The sequence below is a fragment of the Hippopotamus amphibius genome, chromosome 8, assembly GCF_030028045.1.
Source record: "Hippopotamus amphibius kiboko isolate mHipAmp2 chromosome 8, mHipAmp2.hap2, whole genome shotgun sequence".
Lineage (NCBI taxonomy): Eukaryota > Metazoa > Chordata > Mammalia > Artiodactyla > Hippopotamidae > Hippopotamus > Hippopotamus amphibius.
Window position 1 is genome coordinate 14,505,139 of NC_080193.1, and position 19,679 is coordinate 14,524,817.

At 36.2% G+C, this 19,679-nt stretch overlaps 2 protein-coding genes across 3 annotated transcripts in view; both read right to left on the minus strand.

Moving 5' to 3' along the window:
- LOC130859357 (histone-lysine N-methyltransferase SETMAR-like) overlaps positions 1-7,539 on the minus strand; it is a 35,086-nt gene extending 27,547 nt beyond the window's left edge. The window contains exon 1 of the mRNA XM_057746702.1: positions 7,082-7,539. Within this exon, the coding sequence (XP_057602685.1) occupies positions 7,082-7,366 (285 nt within the window). The 5' untranslated portion in view covers positions 7,367-7,539. The remainder of the gene's footprint in view (positions 1-7,081) is intronic.
- Positions 1-19,679, minus strand: part of MED13L (mediator complex subunit 13L) — a 298,152-nt gene that overhangs the window by 99,995 nt on the left and 178,478 nt on the right. The window lies entirely within an intron of this gene.

Consider the following 19,679-nt stretch of genomic DNA (forward strand, 5'->3'; position numbering starts at 1 on the left):
TCTGGCAGCACATCAAAAAACCCGTCCCAACAGGCCTAATATTGCATGGTCAGCGGAGAGGAAAAGTGAAAGGAGTCTTCTACTTCTCTGAAAAGGGAATCACATTAGGCCATTAAGTAGTCAGATACATTATTTTATTGCTTGCAAAACCCTTGGGTAATAAAGAATGAGCACAAATTGCCACAGGCCGTTTTGGAGGAAAAACAGAACTGTGCAAAACAATGACAGCTGCTATATGCAGCACTGGACAACTGCAGTAAAGAAAACAGGGCATCAGCTGCAGTTCTTCTGCTCAAGCAGAGCACTCGGCCCTGTGTGAGAAGGAGCTGTATAAGCACACAATTCTGCAGAATCTGGGTGTAAGTGCGTAAGGGAGAGAAAGGTGAGAGAAGAAGGAAATGTCTTTTGTAAAAGCGACCACAAGTCAGAGTCAGTCACATTCATTTCCATTCTCTTCTAAATAAGACTACCATGGGCAGTCACCATGAAAAAAAGCACATGCCCCTGGGAAACATATAAGTAAAAAGGTCAATACTTTTTATTGGGGGGAACACTAATATTTTTCCATGAAAATACTAAGACATAAAAATAAAGGATATTTCTTTAATACGGTCTATGAGCTAAGAAAACAACTTGATTTCTAGATGAAGAAAACCAATTTGTGTCACATCTTGTACAGGAAAATAGCAAGAATGAGTGATTTATTTTCATGAGATTCAGAGAATACAACTGGACCCTTATCTTTAACCTTACTTAAAAGATGTTATAAAATATCAGTTACTTCTAAAGACCACCGCTTTACTTTAACCTCTTTATTGTGCTATTATAAAGTAGTGTGAGATCTTTATTTTATACACTACTATACTGTTAAATTTTTTAAAAATTACAAGAACGCTTCAATACTATGGTTATAAAAATGTAAGAGCTTTACTTTTAATTACATATAGAATCTCATTACAAAATCATGTAAGAGTTTTAACTGTAACAAAATACAGAAAACCGTTATTTATGAATTTTCAACTTTCAAATTTTTATTGTAAAGAACAAAAATCTCTTGAGCAAAAGGATCAACTCTACCACCTACCAACAGATGGCATAGGTGGTCACAGCAGCCACTCCAGTATCTGCTATCTCATCCTCTATAATTGGCAGGTTCATACTTAGTTTTATGGAGTTTTAATAAGATAACTGACTCTATCATGTTTAACAAACAAAAAAAGCAGTACAAAGGAAAAATATGTAGTTTGTATAAATAAAATCCGAGATCATTTTAGAAACTAAAAGTGATGAGAAAATGATAAACATTAGTGGAAATAATTGTGGAGGATACAAAGTGAGCCCTGCATTACTGGAAACAACAATAATCAACAAGAGATAAGATTGGGAATTCTCTGGTGGTCCAGTGGTTAGGGCTCAGCGTTGTCACTGTTGGGGGCCTGGTTCAAATCTTGCAAGCCACACGGCATGGCCAAAATACCAAACCAACCAAAACAAAACAACAAACAAAACAAAACAAAACGAGATAAGGAAAAAGTGTAAGATGGGAAAAAGTATGAAGAATAGCATCAGTGTTTGAAAGCTTACTGGCCCAATAATATTAACTCAGGAGAATTTAGAAGATAAACAGAGTTAAAATGTTCAGAGGAAGAATTCCATAAATGGGTTTTAAGGCCAAATGAAATCTACAGAACACTGAAATGGGTGCTACAACGACGTAGCTCTCTCTGACACCTATGTTGATCATCCGATGGGAGTTTACCTGCCTCAACAATTCTAAAATGGTCCACTAATGGTCTAAAATTAGTATGCCTTGGGAAAAGACACTTGGATAGCACTTAAATTGGCAAGAGCATTCCTGGTAACACACATGATGGGAGATCAAAAAATGCTAAGCAGGGGAGATAGAAGTCAAAAAAAAACACTTTCACTACATACTCTTATCAGCTAAATAACAAAAGAGCACACGTTCCCAATATGTTATCTATTTGTTTACTTTCTAATTGTCTACACGTAACTCTGTATTTCATTGACTCTAAGAAATGATAAATTGTAGATACTGTCATTTTATTAACCACTAAAGAATAAGAAACACTAATTATAATCCTTATGTAAGAAATACTACAATTTGAGATGTTAAAATGGGGGGGGATACATTTTAGAGTCAATGAAGTGTAGTACATGACTAACACATCTACTTTGTAAGCTCTAAATTTTAGAGTCTAAAATATCAACAAAGTTGAAATTTTTAATAGAAAGGAAAAAAAGACATAAGGTAACATTTTTATTTGTGCACTTTAACAGACTGTCTTTTGCACACAAGTCTGGAGATCCTTATCAGGATATAGGATGAAAGAAAGAAACTTATAGAAGATGATATTAAATCTCAATCAATGCTTACTGAATGAAGAAGCAGATGCTGTATCTCCTCTATCACATTTACTACACATCACATGAACATGATCTGTGATGAACTCAACAAGAAAAAAGGAGGAAAAGCAGACAGTAAATATTTCTATGAATTACCACCCCTCCTAACTTCTTCATCAGAGTAATACCACTGCAGGGGTAAAGAACAACTCTGGATCTGTAGCATGACTATCTATGCCACTCACTATGACAAACACTATGGACACGTCAGTTCTTACATCATAGGATTAAAATGCGGGAGTAAATGAGTAAATGCACACAAAGCTTTTAGCAAATTCTCAGAACACATCAAGACAATACATGGTAACAGGGATCATTTACGGGAATTAATTTCATCTTTTAAATTACTTTGGATTATCTGAGGTGATAGAGGCAAAGACGATACTTGAAAGTATTTGATCTAAAACCAGTCTTATTCACCAAGACCATGTTTAGATGTCACTCTAACACAAATATCCATGGGATAAACCCTTAAATCAAAATCTATTTTTACCTATACACTTGAGGGAAGATGAAATAAGGGAATGGCACCAAAAATTACATCCTGTCTTTTTTATTTGACATCAGGATCTGGGTGCTGGGGTGCTTTGTTAATCCAGCTTTGGGGAGTTCTCTGAGCCTCAGATGTGTCTGACAGCTGACAATACTAGTGGGACAGCAAAGTACACCGTCAAACAACACAAAAACCAGAAGAATCTCCAAAAACAGCGAGGCTCATTTTCACAAGACATGGTCCTCTTAACAAGTGCCTTTAAAACAAATACCAGTTTAAGTAAGAATTTATTGATAATCTGTTCTGTAAGAATGTACTCTACTGATTACCACTTTTCAAACACTAACATTTTTCAAATATAAACACTCCTGATACATGGTTTAGAATTTCCAAAATGGTCAACTAAAGAATTCCACCTTGGCATATAAACCCAAATGTGGATGGCAAAATACTGACAACGTTTGTGGTAAACAGGAATCACTGGCCTATAAATTTCTTTCCTGACCCCTGCTGCCTCTGTTTATTGCCTTAGAACTGGCAATAGCTTTTCTCAGAACTAGGAATTCCAATTCTGTGTACTACTTGAATTGACCTTCCAGGTATGCTTTTCAGAATGTCAGTGTTTTGGATTTGAACTCAATACATTTTAAGGATACTCAGTCTGTGGTCTCTCTAGAACTGTTAGGATTCTGACCTGAAATAATATCTATTACTGTTGTGCACAACCATATGCTAGCACTGGTGTCACCTTTTATGTACTCATGGTGGCCCACATTAAGAAAAGCATTTGTTTCCAAGATATAAAAATCTAATGGGGGGAAAAAGGCAGGGACCCAATTTGAGGTGCACAGCCAAAGAGCTTTTGTTGTAACATGGGAAATAACCTGGACACAAGAGCCAAGGTACTCAAAAGAATGCAGCACTGATTTCACGACCTAGTCCATGAGAGGGATAAAGGTGCTGCTTCCAAAAGTGACTGAGAAAAACTCAAGGCCCAAGGAATACGAGGTTCTAATTTGAAGATCTGACATCTTCTCCCTGTAACAGCTCATAAGGTAGGTGTTTCGTATCAGCCAGAAACTTTGTGGTAGAAATGGATAATAATAACAAAGGAATCCTGAACAGCCCTGTTAAAGCTGATACTTGGAACCAAGACTTGTTGGCCAAACTCATCCCTCCCTGAAAACAATCCTAGCTTTTGTCTTTTTCCCTAAAGGATGAAGCTTAGCCTAGCTTCCTTCACTCTTCAACTCCTGATGAGTTTTTTCAGTTGGCCTGGCTTCCCCATCTCCAACCAGCAGGTGAACTGCCTGGTCTACTGGTAAAACCCTGCCTGACCCACATTCTGACCCAGGCTACCCAGTCTCAACACATGCCTATCAGAACCCACCAAAGTCAAGGGCACTGAGGTATGTGCAGAATTATGGGAGACCAGAAGGTACAAAGGCAGGCTCAAAGCTCAGCCCCCTTTAACTTGCTGGCTGTCCAACTCTGAGTAGGTTACTTAACCTTACTGCACCTTAGGTTTTATATCCATAAACTGAGGATAATTATTACCTAATAGGATTATTATCAGGATTAAATAATCTTTGAAAAAAGCTTAGAAAAGTAGTACACAATACTACTTCAATCAATAAATGTTAAGATATTATTTCATTTTTAGTTTTATATGAATAAGAGGCTTACTGGGAAAAAAATACTGCAAGAATATCATTTGTTCCTTATTTAACCAGCTTTACAAAAGAAATAAAAACTAGTTAATGTCAATTATATCTCAATAAAACTGGAAAAAATTTAAAGAAATAAGAACTAACACAATCAGTCATTAATTCATCTATCCACCTATCATCCACTGACATTGAAATCCTATGCAAAACATTGGGTCCTGGGGCTTCCCTGGTGGTGCAGTGGTTAAGAATCCACCTGCCAATGCAGGGGTCATGGGTTCAAGCCCTGGTCTGGGAGGATCCCACATGTCGTGGAGCAACTAGGCCCGTGTGCCACAACTACTGAGCCTGTGTGCCTAGAGCCCGTGCTCCACAAGAGAAGCCACTGCAATGAGAAGCCTGAGCACCACAACAAAGAGTAGCCCCCGCTCTCCACACCTAGAGAAAGCCCAAGTGCAGCAATGAAGACCCAACACAGCCAATAAATAAATTAATTAAAACAAAATATTGGGTCCTGTGCTTAACACATTAGTCACCAGTCAAGTATCAAATATCAGTCAAGCAGGGATAGGGGGAGAAAAGGGAAAACTCCACCGCCACAAAAAATAATTACAAGAATCCATCACCTCTTGCCATTCTTTGTTCACAGTCTTCACAGAATCAGTGTCAGGTATCATTTTGTCCCACACCATTTTACAGATAAAGAAACTGGTATCCACAAAAAAGATTTGTATAGAATCTTTATCATTATTAATAAGTTATTTCATATGAATGTAAGCATCACATACATTTGGTATTCTTGATTACTTAGGAGCACACGTTAGATGTTATTAAGAAATCTCAATAGTGAAAATATAAATCCATATTTGAACAAATATTTTGCTTAGCTATTGAAAATTAAGGGAGGTCCCAGTTTTTGCCAAAATATAAATTATACAACTAGAAAAATCTATGAAAAAAAAAGTTTCTTCCATAATGCTTTTTGTCAGAAATGGTATTACTAGGTGAAAGGATACCATGAATTTTACAGTTCTTGTTTTGTGGTACCACATCACTATTTAGAAAGACTGGATTTATTAACTCTTTCTTTGAAGAGGCACAAGAAATGAGTAGGCTACCCTTAAATGTCACCAGCCTCGGTTTCGTCCATTTTTTTTTTTTAATTTTTGCTTCTTTAACCTATGCGAATATGCACTTTCCATTTGTTTCCATCTGCATTTGTTTTAAGAAATAGGATGGGTGAACAAAATACTTTTCTTGTAAAGTTTATTATAAAGATCATTATAAAGACTGACTGAAACTGAGTTTTTCCTTCACAGATAATGGCTATTTTTATTTTATCAACCATCTCCACAGAGGAGAAGAGTCTAACTAATGTTTTCATTTTTAGTATCTTCTGAATATTACACTCGATATATTTATCATGATCAGACTTCTGCTTTTCTCTTTTTAGTATTGTTGGCTGTAATTACTTCTTGAAAAATTTTTAACGTAACACCAAAAAACAGATAAATTATTATTGCTTCAATAGGGTTTTTTTAAAGTTTTATTTTAAAGTACAGCCAAAGACTTCCCTAGTGGCGCAGTGGTTAAGAATCCTCCTGCCAATGCAGGGGACATGGGTTCAAGCCCTGGTCCGGGAAGATCCCACATGCCGCGGAGCAACTAAGCCTGTGCACCACAACTGCTGAGCCTGCGCTCTAGAGCCTGCGAGCCATGACTACTGAGCCCACATGCCACAACTACTGAAGCCCGCACACCTAGAGCCCGTGTTCCACAACAAGAGAAGCCACCGCAATGAGAAGCCTGTGCACCGCAACAGAGAGTAGCCCCTGCTCTCCACAACTAGAGAAAGCCCACACGCAGCAACAAAAGACCTAACACAGCTAAAAATAAATAAAATTTTTCTTAAAATTATTTTTAAAAAAAAAGTTTAAAGTACAGCCAAGAGAAATTTTTTCTGGTGTGTGTACTGGGTTGGCCAAAAGGTTCCTTTGGTTTTTAAGTAAAAATAAAAGACATTTTTCATTTTCACCAAGAACTTTGTTGAACAATATATTCACCGTTTTGTCCCCCTACCTTCTGCCACTTTCCAGGCAACTTCATAATTCCATCTTCCCAAAACTTTTTATCTTTTTAAGCAAAGAACTGTCCAGGGGCCTTTTATAGGCTTCCAGGGAATTGAAATTTTTTCCATTAATAGAATTTTGTAAAAACCTAAATAAACGGAAATCCGAAGGTGCAATGTCTAGTGAATATGGCAGATGATTCAGAGCTTCCAAGTCAAGCTGTAACAATTTTTGCCTGGTCATCAAAGAAAAATGTGGTTTTGCATTACCCTGATGGAAGATTATGCGTTTTCTGTTGACTAATTCTGGACATTTTGTCAAGTGCTGCTTTCAGTTGCAGTACTTATTGGAGTGGAATTAATTGTTTGCTTTTCTGGAAGGAACTCATAATAGAGGCCTCCCTCCCAATCCCACTGTACACACACCATCACCTTCTTTGGATGAAGACTGGCCTTTGGTGTGGCTGGTGGCAGTTCATTTCGCTTGCCCCATGATTTCTTCCATTCCACATTATTGCACAGTATCCACTTTTCATTGCCCATCACAATTTGTTTTAAAAACAGAACGTTTTCAGAAATACAGTCAAGAAGGGTTTTTTCGCTTAACTTATGTGGAACCCGAACATCAAAGCGATTCACATAACCAAGCTGGGGCAGATGATTTTCAACACTTGATGTGGATGTTTTGAGTATGCTGGCTATCTCCTGCATGGTATAATGTTGACTGTCTCAGTTACTGCTTCGATTTGATCTGTATCAACTTCAACTGGTCTACCTGACCATGGAGCATCGTCCAGCGAGAAATATCCAGTGTGAAACTTCGCAAACCACTTCTGACGTGTCCAATCAGTCACAGCACCTTCTCCATACACTGCACAAGACATTTTTTTGTGTTTCGGTTGCATTTTTACCTTTCCTGAAATAATAAAGCATGATATGCCAAAAACGTTGCTTTTTTCCCTTCCATCTTCAATATTAAAATGGCTACAAAAATTTCACCAATTCTGATTTTTTTTTAAATTCACTTTGATATGACAGCTGTCATAATACAATCTAACAAAATCGTTTCGATTGAAGTTAAAGACAAATAAGCTCTACTACAGCCATCTTATGGAAAAAACCAAATGAACTTCTTGGCCAATGAGGATGTTTCATTCCACATTTGGCTTCAGTGTGTATATCTTGAATTATCAGTTTCAGGTTTTTTCCATATTAACACACACTTTTCTCAGTTTATTATAATGTTTCTTTTCCCAATAATGTTATTTCACCCAAACAGGTATCTGTTGTATTCATATACAGTTGACTCTATTTTAAACTATGTATCTTACTTAACTTTGGGGGGGTGGGATGGGGTGTGTGATGGGTTTTAAATATAAATATAAAATCTGAACAACTTTTACTTTTTTATGTCTTAGAAACAGATAACGCAATCCCATATATGTCCTTTTTACCCATTAGAATCATGCCTGATTATTTTTTCACACATACTTGACTATAATTACATTGTTCTATATAGCATAAGCATCAATCACTTTTGACATGATATATTAAGGGCTAGACTAGATAAAATAACTGCCCGGGGACATGTCCAAATGCAAGGGCTATTATAAGACAGGCACTTATAAGCCCAACACACATTTTTGGCCAGCCCAGAATTTAAATCTCACATCCACATTACTAGCTGCATGACCTTAAGCAAATCACATAATCTCTCTGAGCTTTACTTTTCACATACGTAAAATAATCATCTCTCTCTAAAGGTTATTATGAGGATTAAATGAATGTTCACTTGACTAATAAACATAAAATATGTTAGGTGCTCTTCTGAGCACTGTAAATATTAACTCATTTAATTCTCATAATCCTATGATGCAGGGACAACAATTACCTTCCTTTTACAGATAAACTGAAAAAAGAGGTTAAGTAACTTTCACTTGCCCAAGGTGACACCACTAGTAAATGGGAAAGCTAGGGTTGGAGTCCAGGCAGTCTGATGTCAAAGCCCACGCCTAAGCATCACACTAAAGTGCCTCTCAAAACCCTGAAAGCACTTGCCTGGCATCCAGCATAATGATAAGAAAAATGACAAAGCACACAACGCCCAGCCTATCATAATGCCCAGCCTACCACAGAAGCATACAGTCCCCCAGAGGCCCAAAGATGGCTGGGGGCCACAATGCTGATCAAGATGACATATAAAATACACAAGTACTTCTAGATTAAACTTACACAGTATGGAAATCTCTAAAAATACAAATTAATAATACTGCTCTAAGAATTCAAAAAGAAGTCAGTAATGAACTATACTATAAGTCACTCTTCCACCACTGAGAGCCTGGTTTTTCCCTTACCATTGTTAAACGAATCTTACAAATAACTAGCAGTTGGTATTTTGGTACTATCAACATATAGCACTCAATTTCAATTATAAACTAGAGGTCCTAATTTTTAAAAGAAAGTACTCAAGTGTACTTTATTACTACAGAGATTGAGAAGAATTAAATTTTTTGTATTATTTTATGTTTAAAAAAAATACCAGTAATATTTTTTCTGATTAATAATGCAATATATGTTCAGCACAGAAAACTAAGAAATACAGTAGGGGTAGGGAGAAGAAAACAAGAATCACCAGTAATTCAATATCACCTTTACAGTTTGAGATATTTAATTTTCAGATGATGACAGCTGCTTTCTTTCAATTCTGAAAACAGATGAAATTTCATGAACTAAAGTAATCATTGTCAAGGTGCTTCAAGAAAAAAATGTTCTTCAAACTCCAGTTATAATTGTTTTAAATAATGAATACTTTCTGCACTCTTTATGCTTAATATAAACTAAGCTCAGTCAACAGACATGACTGACCAAATCCAACTAACTGTATTTTAAAACAATTTAAAAAAATTTTGATAAAATCAGAGTCACACATTTAGAAACTGATTACTAACTAATGACAAACACTGGAATTAAAATTCATTCTCTTCCACAGTACAGATAAGGCCAAATCACTCAGCTGGTATCGCTCAAGCATAATATGTTTTAGCTTGGTTCCAGATATGCTAACAAATTGGAAGAGAAAAGTAACTTTTGTTCTTCTAAATGGAGTATCCTATGAAAAATAACTTTCAAACAAAACCAATACTATTTAGATGAACACCTATTCAAAAGGCATTTATACTTTCAGTATATTAACATCAATAGTCCTCAGAGGCCATCCTTCAAATTCCAAGCCCTGTACCAGCCAACAAAGGGCAAGGGAAATAGTGTTAAAAAGAGTATTCAGGTAAATTGCCCTTCTCCTCCCACACCTGGACCCTGAAGAGTCATACGGAATCTTTCCGGGTTTTTTACCATAATAAAGGCTTATTTGATATGATTTTTTTCTTACTCTTATTTACAGGACAGAGGAGATTCTTTATGTTCCTTCCGAGTTTCCAAACTAGTAACAATTAAGACTTAATGTTTAAAATAATCCTTTTAAATATCTTTTATGTCAGTTTAAATCTGTTAATTTAATTTTAACTTAATTACATAGATTAAAATAAATACATTGATTTGAGTGGGCTCAAAGAAATCAGATTAGTAAAGGCGCTCCAATACTGTGGTAATTCAGTATTCACATCAGTTTTGGGAAGTGACTCCTTACACTTCAAGAAATTAAACTTGTAAAAGTTTTCAGCTTCTATACCTTATTTGAGTTAACATTAATCAAGCCAGCACTGGTTTTTTTTGTTGTTTTTTTTGTTTGTTTTTTATTGTTTTTTTTTGCACTGGTTTTTATTATATGTTCAAATAGGTTTCTAAGTGAGTTGTTGATCTGCTTTTTGAAGAATAAGCAGGCTTGCCATTCTGCAAGATACTCTTGTTAGTGAGCCTTTATGCTCTGTCTTTAACCACACTGTTTAAACACATGGAATATTTTCGTTATATTTCATATATAGTGACAAAACAAAGCAAGAATTCTTTGGATAAATAAATGAATTGTATAAAACCATAGACTTCCCTTAAGCTTCACAGATGTTTATGTACCCATGGCTGATTGCACACTACATTATATTGCATGTCAAGGTAATTGGTAGATAAGATTCCTGCCAAATCTTGACCAGTAAACATTATTTTGCACGGGCCATGCTCTGTCCCCCTTAACACTACACCACCACCAGCACCAAAACTTAAATTTCAATCAGCTTCCTGCCTCAAAATTCATACTCCAATTTCCAGCCATACCCCTCTGATATGAGAACTACTGGCTTATAAATTAGCTCACTAACGTATGCAGGACAGAGCTCTCATGTGATCTGAAATGTATGGAAACCTGGTTCCATTTTGCAACTTTACATAATTTTAAAATTTCCCTTTAACTGGAGGGAAAGGATTAACAGGAAACCTGGCACTTGAGTGCAGCAAAGACTGCAGTGGGAACAAGCGGATTCTCGTCTGCTGGGAAGAGCAATCAGGACTAGCCACCCAACACAACAGCTTTTGAGTCTGAAGGAAAACAGCTTGATTCTCTGAGGAGAGAACGAAACTATAATTAAAATCACAGACATTGATGGTGGGAAAGTCCTTAAAAATGATCTGGTCCAACCCCCTCATTTTCTTAAGGAACTGTAGTGAAAAATTAGTTTAAATTATTTCAATCCAAACATTCAAGTATCTGCTGTGTGCTGGGTATTATTTCATGGATTAGATTTTTAAAGGAGACTCCTTGAGTACACACATGAAACACGCCTGTTTATGATACACAGTTCACTTTTAAGCCTATAAAGTGCATTGAGAGGCAGTATGGATTAGTGGCAACAATGGAAATCTAAACGCTGGAACCACTTACTGGAATTAAATACTGTGGAGCTCTATGCTAATCACTTAACCTCTTACTTAAAAAGCTCAGGGGACTTTCTTACCTCACAGGTCCTTCCAACTCCAGTAACATAACAAATCAGATTCTTTTATTAAAAAGTAGCATTAAATAGTTTGAAAGTCCACACTTGGAAGCTAGGAAACTGGATTAAAATGGAAAATGTTTAATTTTCCTTAATTTTACGGTAGATTAAAGAAAAATTACTAACACAGAGATATAATATTAGAGTCTCCTGAATAAAATTCTGAAAGAATACATAAGAGACCATTCATAGGGACTATCTTGTGCGAGTCTGGGAGCAAAAGAGGTGAAAAGGGAGGTTTTAACAAAAGCAACAGCCTTCCAAACTACCTAATTTTTTCAAGGGCGTGTATTACTTCTATGATTTTTTAAGCCTCCAATTTCTAAAACATTTATGAGCACTTAAATCACAGAAGGCAATGTAACAGCAGAAAGTACAATGAACTACAGAAGGGGAGAAAAGATTACTAGTCTGCCTCTGTCTAGCTCTGTGACCTTGGGAAGTATATGTGAGCTACAACATTCTAGCTTTCTTACGAAAACAAGAATGAGACTGCTCAGTGTGTTACTATCCTGCTGGACTCAATTTTATATTAACTTGTCTTAGGTTACTTTTCTCTCATTTAGTCATTAAGTGTGTCCATCAAACACTGAAAGAACAGCAGGAACTAAACAAAAGTAAGACAGAGTGCAAATTAATTTCCCTATAATAAAAATAATAGCCAAAAAAAAAAAAAAATCTAACAGACTTCTGGAAATGTTGAATTTGCTGAAGAAAAAGAAGGGATAAAAGACAAACTTGGTTAAAACCCAAAATCTGTTACTGAGAAAGGTAAATAAATATGTACTCAGACCCTGACCTAAACGTTTTATTAGAATGCTTTCCAAACATATGTCAGTAAAGAAATTAAATTAAAAAATTATTATTTATCGCAGAAATTACAACTCTGCTGGGGTTAGGATATTGCCTTCTGTTTCTTAATTGACTGATGGTCATACTTTCTGTCTCTAAGTACTAACCCAATTATTGATCTCCCTAATGATGAATCTGAATGCATGAAATTACTCTGTAGCTTAACATTCCATTCATCCAATTATCAGAGAAAAGTAACGTTTGTTATTGTATTGTCCTTCCCAGCTTTATGGGACCAATAAAAGGGTCATGTGGTTATCAAAGCAGCTTTCTCAAAACTTATTATTAACATGCATCTCTCTATTATACTTTTCTCCCATTTCACATCCCTTGAATAACACATACTGTTAAATATTAAAACAAACTTTTCTTAAGCATTTAAGCTACAGTCAGTTTTTGAGCTTTGAAAGAATACTGCTCTTTTTCTTACACTTCACCTAATAGATAAATGAATAAAGAGGGGAAAGGAACATTTTTCTCCTCCATAATTCTAAATTTGGCTAAATGTCACAGATAAATTGTATTATTAAATTTACTATTAAGCACCAGTCACTGAATATTTAGGCAAAGCTTCAAAGAGAGACAGAAACTCACCTCTTCATACCCCTGATCTCTAATCCTTTGACCTAAGGATTCAACCTGATACCTAGAAAGGCTTCCAGTTTGACAGCTCTAGGGGAAGATGCAAACCATGTAACTACCACAAGGGAGCTGTCAGCTGAGCAGCTTCCAGCTTAGCCTCTTAGGGCAAGTGCCCTGACCAATGCCCAAGGCCGGGAACCTCTTTCTTCCTTCTGAAAATGCACTGAAATATCCTACATGGGGCTTTATTATGCAAGCAAGGTCCAGAAGAAGCATGATTAGGAATCTACTTCAAAACCTTGAACACAGCCGTCTCTGCAGTCTTCTGTTTGTGTCCCTTCTCCACAAATAGTCTTTCCACTGTTTCCAATGTTTGTTAGCCCAGGAGCTAAAAAGTGAATCATTTGTTTTCTATTTGTTTGTTCTGTATTACTTCACACTTAACATGAAGCCTCTACATTTTATCTTTCTCTACCATTTTTCATTTTTTGGAGGAAGACCATACTTACTTGTTTGCAAAGATTAAGGGCAAGAGCCTTGGGAGCACAGAGATCTAGGTCTGGCCCAGCAGCAGTCTCATCTCCCCTTCGCCCACCACCACTCCTATCACTGACCTCACAGGGCTGCTGTGAGCAATAACAAGACACAAGTACCCAGCAAGCAGTATGCAGAAAGGTCCTCTCCTTCTGGAAAATGCGCTCTTAGCTCTGGCACTTTCTAACCCGGTTAGTGAAATTCTCTAGGTCTCCACATTCTCATCCATGAATCCAAAGTAAATAACACAAAGCTCCACGTATGCAATGAAGACTGGAAATAATTTATGTAGAGCATTTAGCACAGTATCTCAATAATAATAGTCCTAACTTACAAACATTAGCTCCCTTTCCTTCCAACTTGAAGTTGTGCTACTGAGTGTATCTTGGCTGCTTTTTATTCTACCATTTCAATTTGTCTTTCAGAACATATCCAAACTTGTACTGTGGACTCTGGGAAGCATGACTGCCTTTCTGCTGGTGCCTTCTCTTCAAGTTTGAAGTAGATGCCAACTGATTAAACCCATACAGAGAGGCTACAGTGGCACCAGGGAACACTATAAAGAAATTCAAGTTAATGCTATAATAAGGCTTAGGTGCTTCTCAACTGCAGTAATGTGAGACATACTCTAGCTTCAAAAAACATCTATTATGAGCAATAAGAGCCTGCAGGTTGTAAACGCTAAAATCCTTGGCAAGAGACAAAATGAGACAATACAAAAGGCACTAACTAAAAACAGTCCCAGGCTATGTTAATAAAATCTGCAGAAGCAAGGAGTCAAGAGCAATAGGTAAAAGTTATACATGAATCGCCATAATTTAGTGGCAAGTTTGGACTGGGCCGTCAAAAGAAGGCTTGGTATTCCTGTCTGCTTTTTTAAGATCTTTAACTTTCAGGACAATGCTTATTGGTGGCTCTTTTGCAATTCTTAAATTCTAATGAGCAACTACTCTGTTTAGTCATTACTAAAACAACGTTTAAGTCTCTAGACTCAAGAACTATCACAATTACTCTAAGCTTCATTAATTTAGAACTTTGTCACAGAACTTCTACGTAACTGTCTAGATCACTCGAGGAGTCCTCCTATTAGAAGTTCTCTCTTCCTATCTTCCATTGCTGTTAAGCTGAACTTTTCTCTCTAGAAGCCAAGTCTTTCCTTGAAACACCATTGTGATGTGTCTTTGTTACTGCTATTTTCCTCTCCATGATTCTACCCCAAGTCATCCAAACCTCAGATTTGACAAAACACATTTAATTTCATGAATCTTTTCTCTTCACTAGAACTCACATCAGTATCACCCAATTTTTACCTTTAGTGCTTAATATTTCACAAACCAAGAGGCTAATTATACATAATGTCTTACCTCTAATTGCTTTAAGTGTTTATATCTTACCTTCCTGAAAATACTAAGTTCTTTAGCAGGACTTTGTCAAATTATTTTACTCATGTCAAGCAAATATCAAAACAAAACCATTTTAAAAAATCCCAAAAAACAACAGAAACAACAAAAAACTTTAGAAAAATGACTCACAGTACAAAGAAAACAAAGCAAACCAGTTCCGGAGTTAGTAACTTCCCCGTACAGCACTGTATGCATGTGCTTGGGTTGGTCTTCAACCCCAGCGCTATCTGTTAAGTAAAATAAAGTGATGGAACGATGGGTAGGGTATGTGTACCACTGGATATACTACGTGTATAGAAAAGGGAAATATACATACACACTGTATATCTGCATAAACCAATCTCTGGAAAGACAAAAAAACAGGTAATATGACAACACTAGGAGAGAAATTGGCTGGCTGGGCAGTGAGTGGGGAAGAGACTTTTTCACCCATATAATTTCATGCTGTTTAAATTTTATACTACATACATGTATTGCCCATTCCACATAATAATTTAAATAGTATAAAGTAATTACTCGGAGAGCTTGTTGGCTGAAAAGAAAACACTTTCAGATACGTACATTTTAGTGAATTATAACGAATTAAAATGCTGTGCTGTGCGGAAGATTTATTATGATAAAAACACACACTTATCCAATCATTTCTTGGGTATCCATGGAGATTCTAAATTCTAGCCCCTATATAACTTAGTAATTAGATAAATTTTTGCCTTAAAAATTTATTTGTAATCAATAATCACTCCTACATTAAAGGTGTAAGCATTAACCTTATTAGTAAAGACAGCATGAAAAACTGAGAAAAATAGTGGCTATGAAACTAGAGATGCCTAGATCTGAATCCTCAACTTTCTAGCTGTGCAGTTTCTCAGCTAACCACTTTAGCCTGTCTGGACAGCAAACTTCCTCTTAAGGGTAGAGGTCAGCAAAGTTAAGTATCAGGGCCAATTCCACCCCATTGTAACTGAAAGTGGGGGGTCCGGCTGCTCACTACTCAAAGGCCAATAAAGAAGGAAGTTGGTGGAAAGGAAAGTTTGCTTTATTTCGGATGCTGGCAACCGGGAGGAGGGCAGACTCCTGTCCAAAGGCTGACTCCCTGCCACAGACAACCAGTGGGCAAGAGCTTTTATAGACAGAGTGGAGGGGGGTTACAGGTATTGACTGTTTCACTTTGTTTCTGCATTTTCTCACTTCTCTGATTCAACTTATCCTTTGGCTCAAGTTTTTCCACAGACAAAACGCAGGCTGAGGACATGGATGGGGTGGGGGTGGGGGTGGGGGCTGCAGGAGGAGGACCATAGGGTCCTGATCCATTTCTCCGTCACCTATTTTTTGTAAATAAAGTTTTATTGTAACAATCTCTTGTCCATTTGCTTACATGTTGTCTGTGGCTGCTTTCACTGTGCAATGTCAGACACGACTAGTTTTGACAGAAACCATATGCCCTGCAAAGCTGAAAATATTTACTATCTGCAGGAAAAGTTTACTTGCCCCAGCCTAAAAATAAAATGCAGACAAACCACCTTTGTTGAAATTTTTTTAAGTATAGGAATATCGAGCAGGCAGCAGGTCAAAACTATTTTTAAAATAACACAAAGACATTATTTATCCTTTTCACTCTGATTTTCTCGAAGTGCACAGCGGAGTTTTCCAGAGGCTACATGGTATGTGATGTCACAACAGACTACAAGCAGAAGCAGACACAAGAATACAGCTGTTTATCCTTAAGTCAGACTTTAAAAGAGATTTGCAAAAACAGTGCCACTCTTCTGACTAAATATTTTCTTTTTAGAAAAGTGTTATTTTAATTAAAAAGGGGTTATTTGTGTTAACATATAATGGGTTTCTTACTGTTATTTTAAAAAGTCATAAATATTTTAACTTTCCTCAGTTTTAATTCTTTTTAAAGTAAGTATTGATGAGTAGAACCCAATAAACAAAAGCTCTGTTGGGTGCTCAATAACGTTTATAGGTGTTTTGAGACCAGAAAGTTTGAGAATTTGCTATACTACAGCTCTAATGCATCACAGTGGCACTGATTAACTGGCTTACTAGAACAGTCTCTACACTGGGCAGAGACTGTGGATAAACACAGAGTAGTTTATTATTTATGGACATTACCAGGACAATCAATGACACCACCAGCATCCCGAAAGCTGTTTTCGAACTTTTGTTGACAATTCTCATCAGAAGCTCCTCAGGGGACTTTTTAAAGAAATTTATTCAAAACTTTGAAGTAAGGCCAATGGAAGACAGCTCGTCCTTTCAATGCCATATAGGGGAAATGCCCATTCAAGGATTATCTAGTGCCTCAGTTCCTCAGCTGTGCACCCCCCAGAACACTGCAGAAAATTCACATGGATGTGGTGTGATATTTTAAATTGGGGGGGTGGGGTGGGGAGTGCAGCAAAGCAACATCTGTCAGACTCCATGCAAACTACTAGCTCAAGGTCGTCCACAGCTTCAATATTAGACTACACTGCAGTCCCTGCAAAAAAGTCAAATCTTTTTGAAACTGGTTTTTCAACTGTGACTATGATATAAAGTAAAATCAATATGGACAGCAAATAAGAGTAGTGGCATCCAATCTGATTCCAAGGTTTGAGAAGTTGTGCACTGCAACAGACATATGTGTCCTATTTATAAGCAACTCTGGGTAAGAAGAAAATACATTTTATTCTTTCAATTTATGTGCATTATTTGTGCAAACAGCTACTAAGTTGTAAGTACATATATACCTATTAATTTTCCAGAAAAGCCTAGCTACTCAAAAGTTCTTTGAACTGGTTTTCACATCTTACCTGTTCTTTCACTAATTAATAAGTTTATTAAAATGTATGGCATTTGTTCATTTTATATTTACATTAGAGTCCAAATTTTACCTTTTTGTAAATTGTACTTTAGTGTGCTGAAGTGGTCCTTTTCCCAGTGTACCCAGAATAATAATAACTCTATTTTTAAAAGCTAAATTTTCAAGAATTCACTAAGTAATCATCAAGCACTATGGAGGGATGCATGTATAGTAATACCTGTAAGTATCAAAATAGACTCCACATACATTACTAAGTTCAAATAAAGGGCATAGCTATGTGTTAGGATTCAATTAAACTCATAATTCTATGAGGTTTTCTGAATTTTACAATTTTTAATAAATACATTTAATCCTTTTGTTATAGGAAAATACACAATAGACTTTTTAAAGACATTTGGAATGACTTATGAACACATTCTTCAAAGAAAGCAGTATAAAGGAAAGCTTTAAAAAGTGAGTAATATGGAATTAAATTCCCTCCAAGGAAATATTTTAGTATTATTCATTAAACAGAGAGCTAAGGACAAAGAACAAATGGCCACATTTGTATAATTAGTCGCTTTTAATGACAGACTATGTCAGTAAACTAAAAATACAGATAATTTATTTTATCCTCAACCTCCCACTTATTTTTTCTATTACTTTTCACTCCATATCAAATGTTTTTATCTAGATCATTCTTCTCACTTGAAGCTACATAAGTGATAAACGTGTTTAAGAAGGAAAAAGAATAGGAAAAACTTTCCTCCTTTTGGTATCCTTATGAGGAATGGTAGGGGAAAAAGCAAAGTAAAAAGCAAGTGCATAAATGTTTCTAGAAGGTTTGAATGATGCCTAACCAAGTAAGAAGAAAATCCTGGAAGTGTTGTTGGTTTGTAAGGAATTTCCTTCTTTCCTCATCTGGTACCTGTGACCACTGGACCCACTTCTGTCTGGGTCGCTTTTCACCTACGCTGCCTCCTTTTATTATCCAGAGTAGCTATCTCACATTACTACTAAAGACACTTAGCTTAACACTACTTAGAACTGTGTTTTATATGTGAAATATGGAAAATAGACTATCACAGTTACAGTGAACCTTAACAGTCAAAAGGCTTCTTTATAACTACATATGTATATGAGACCAAAATCAAACCTATGAAAATACTTGGTGTAAAAGAGGTAAATTTTATGAAAGTTCTCTCATCTGCTTTTAATGCATGGTTTATATAAATCATACAACTTTGATGTATATAAACAATATTAAATGATCTGAAAATGGAAAAATAAAACAATACACAATGCTATTCCTGAATTATGATCATTTAATTTTGAAAAGTTGAATGGTTTCATTCATAATATAGTGAATAGTATATAAAGTGCTATTAGAATCTAGGAAAAATTCATGAAACAGGCTTTAAATAATTTGTCTAGTCATTTAGACATTCACATTAATTATCTCACTTAATCCTCAAAACAATCTATATAAAGTAGACATCATTATATCTTTCTTATTATTCCTAGTCAGAGGCTTGAAAACACAGGAACAGAAACACAGGATATAGTAAGTAGATCAGTTTGACTATGTACACTAAGAGCATAACTGGGAGTTATACAATATTTATGATTCTGAATACTTCCACTGTAGGTCAGGACGATTGGCCCCTACTCATCTGCCTCACCCTATCTGATGTTATCCTAGGTTCAGCTCCAACGTGGCTGCTCAGTAACTTCAGCTGTTTCTGAAAGTAACTGACTGTTCAAAGGCGTTATAGGAGTACTGCATACATCCTTAAAAGAGATCAGATATACAAGGTGCCAATGGCCCAACTGAAGGCTTCTCCATGACATACTCAGAAAAATTAAGAGTGCTGAAACTCGGGAAGCTTAGTTTACAGAAAAATCAAAGCACAAATACAGAA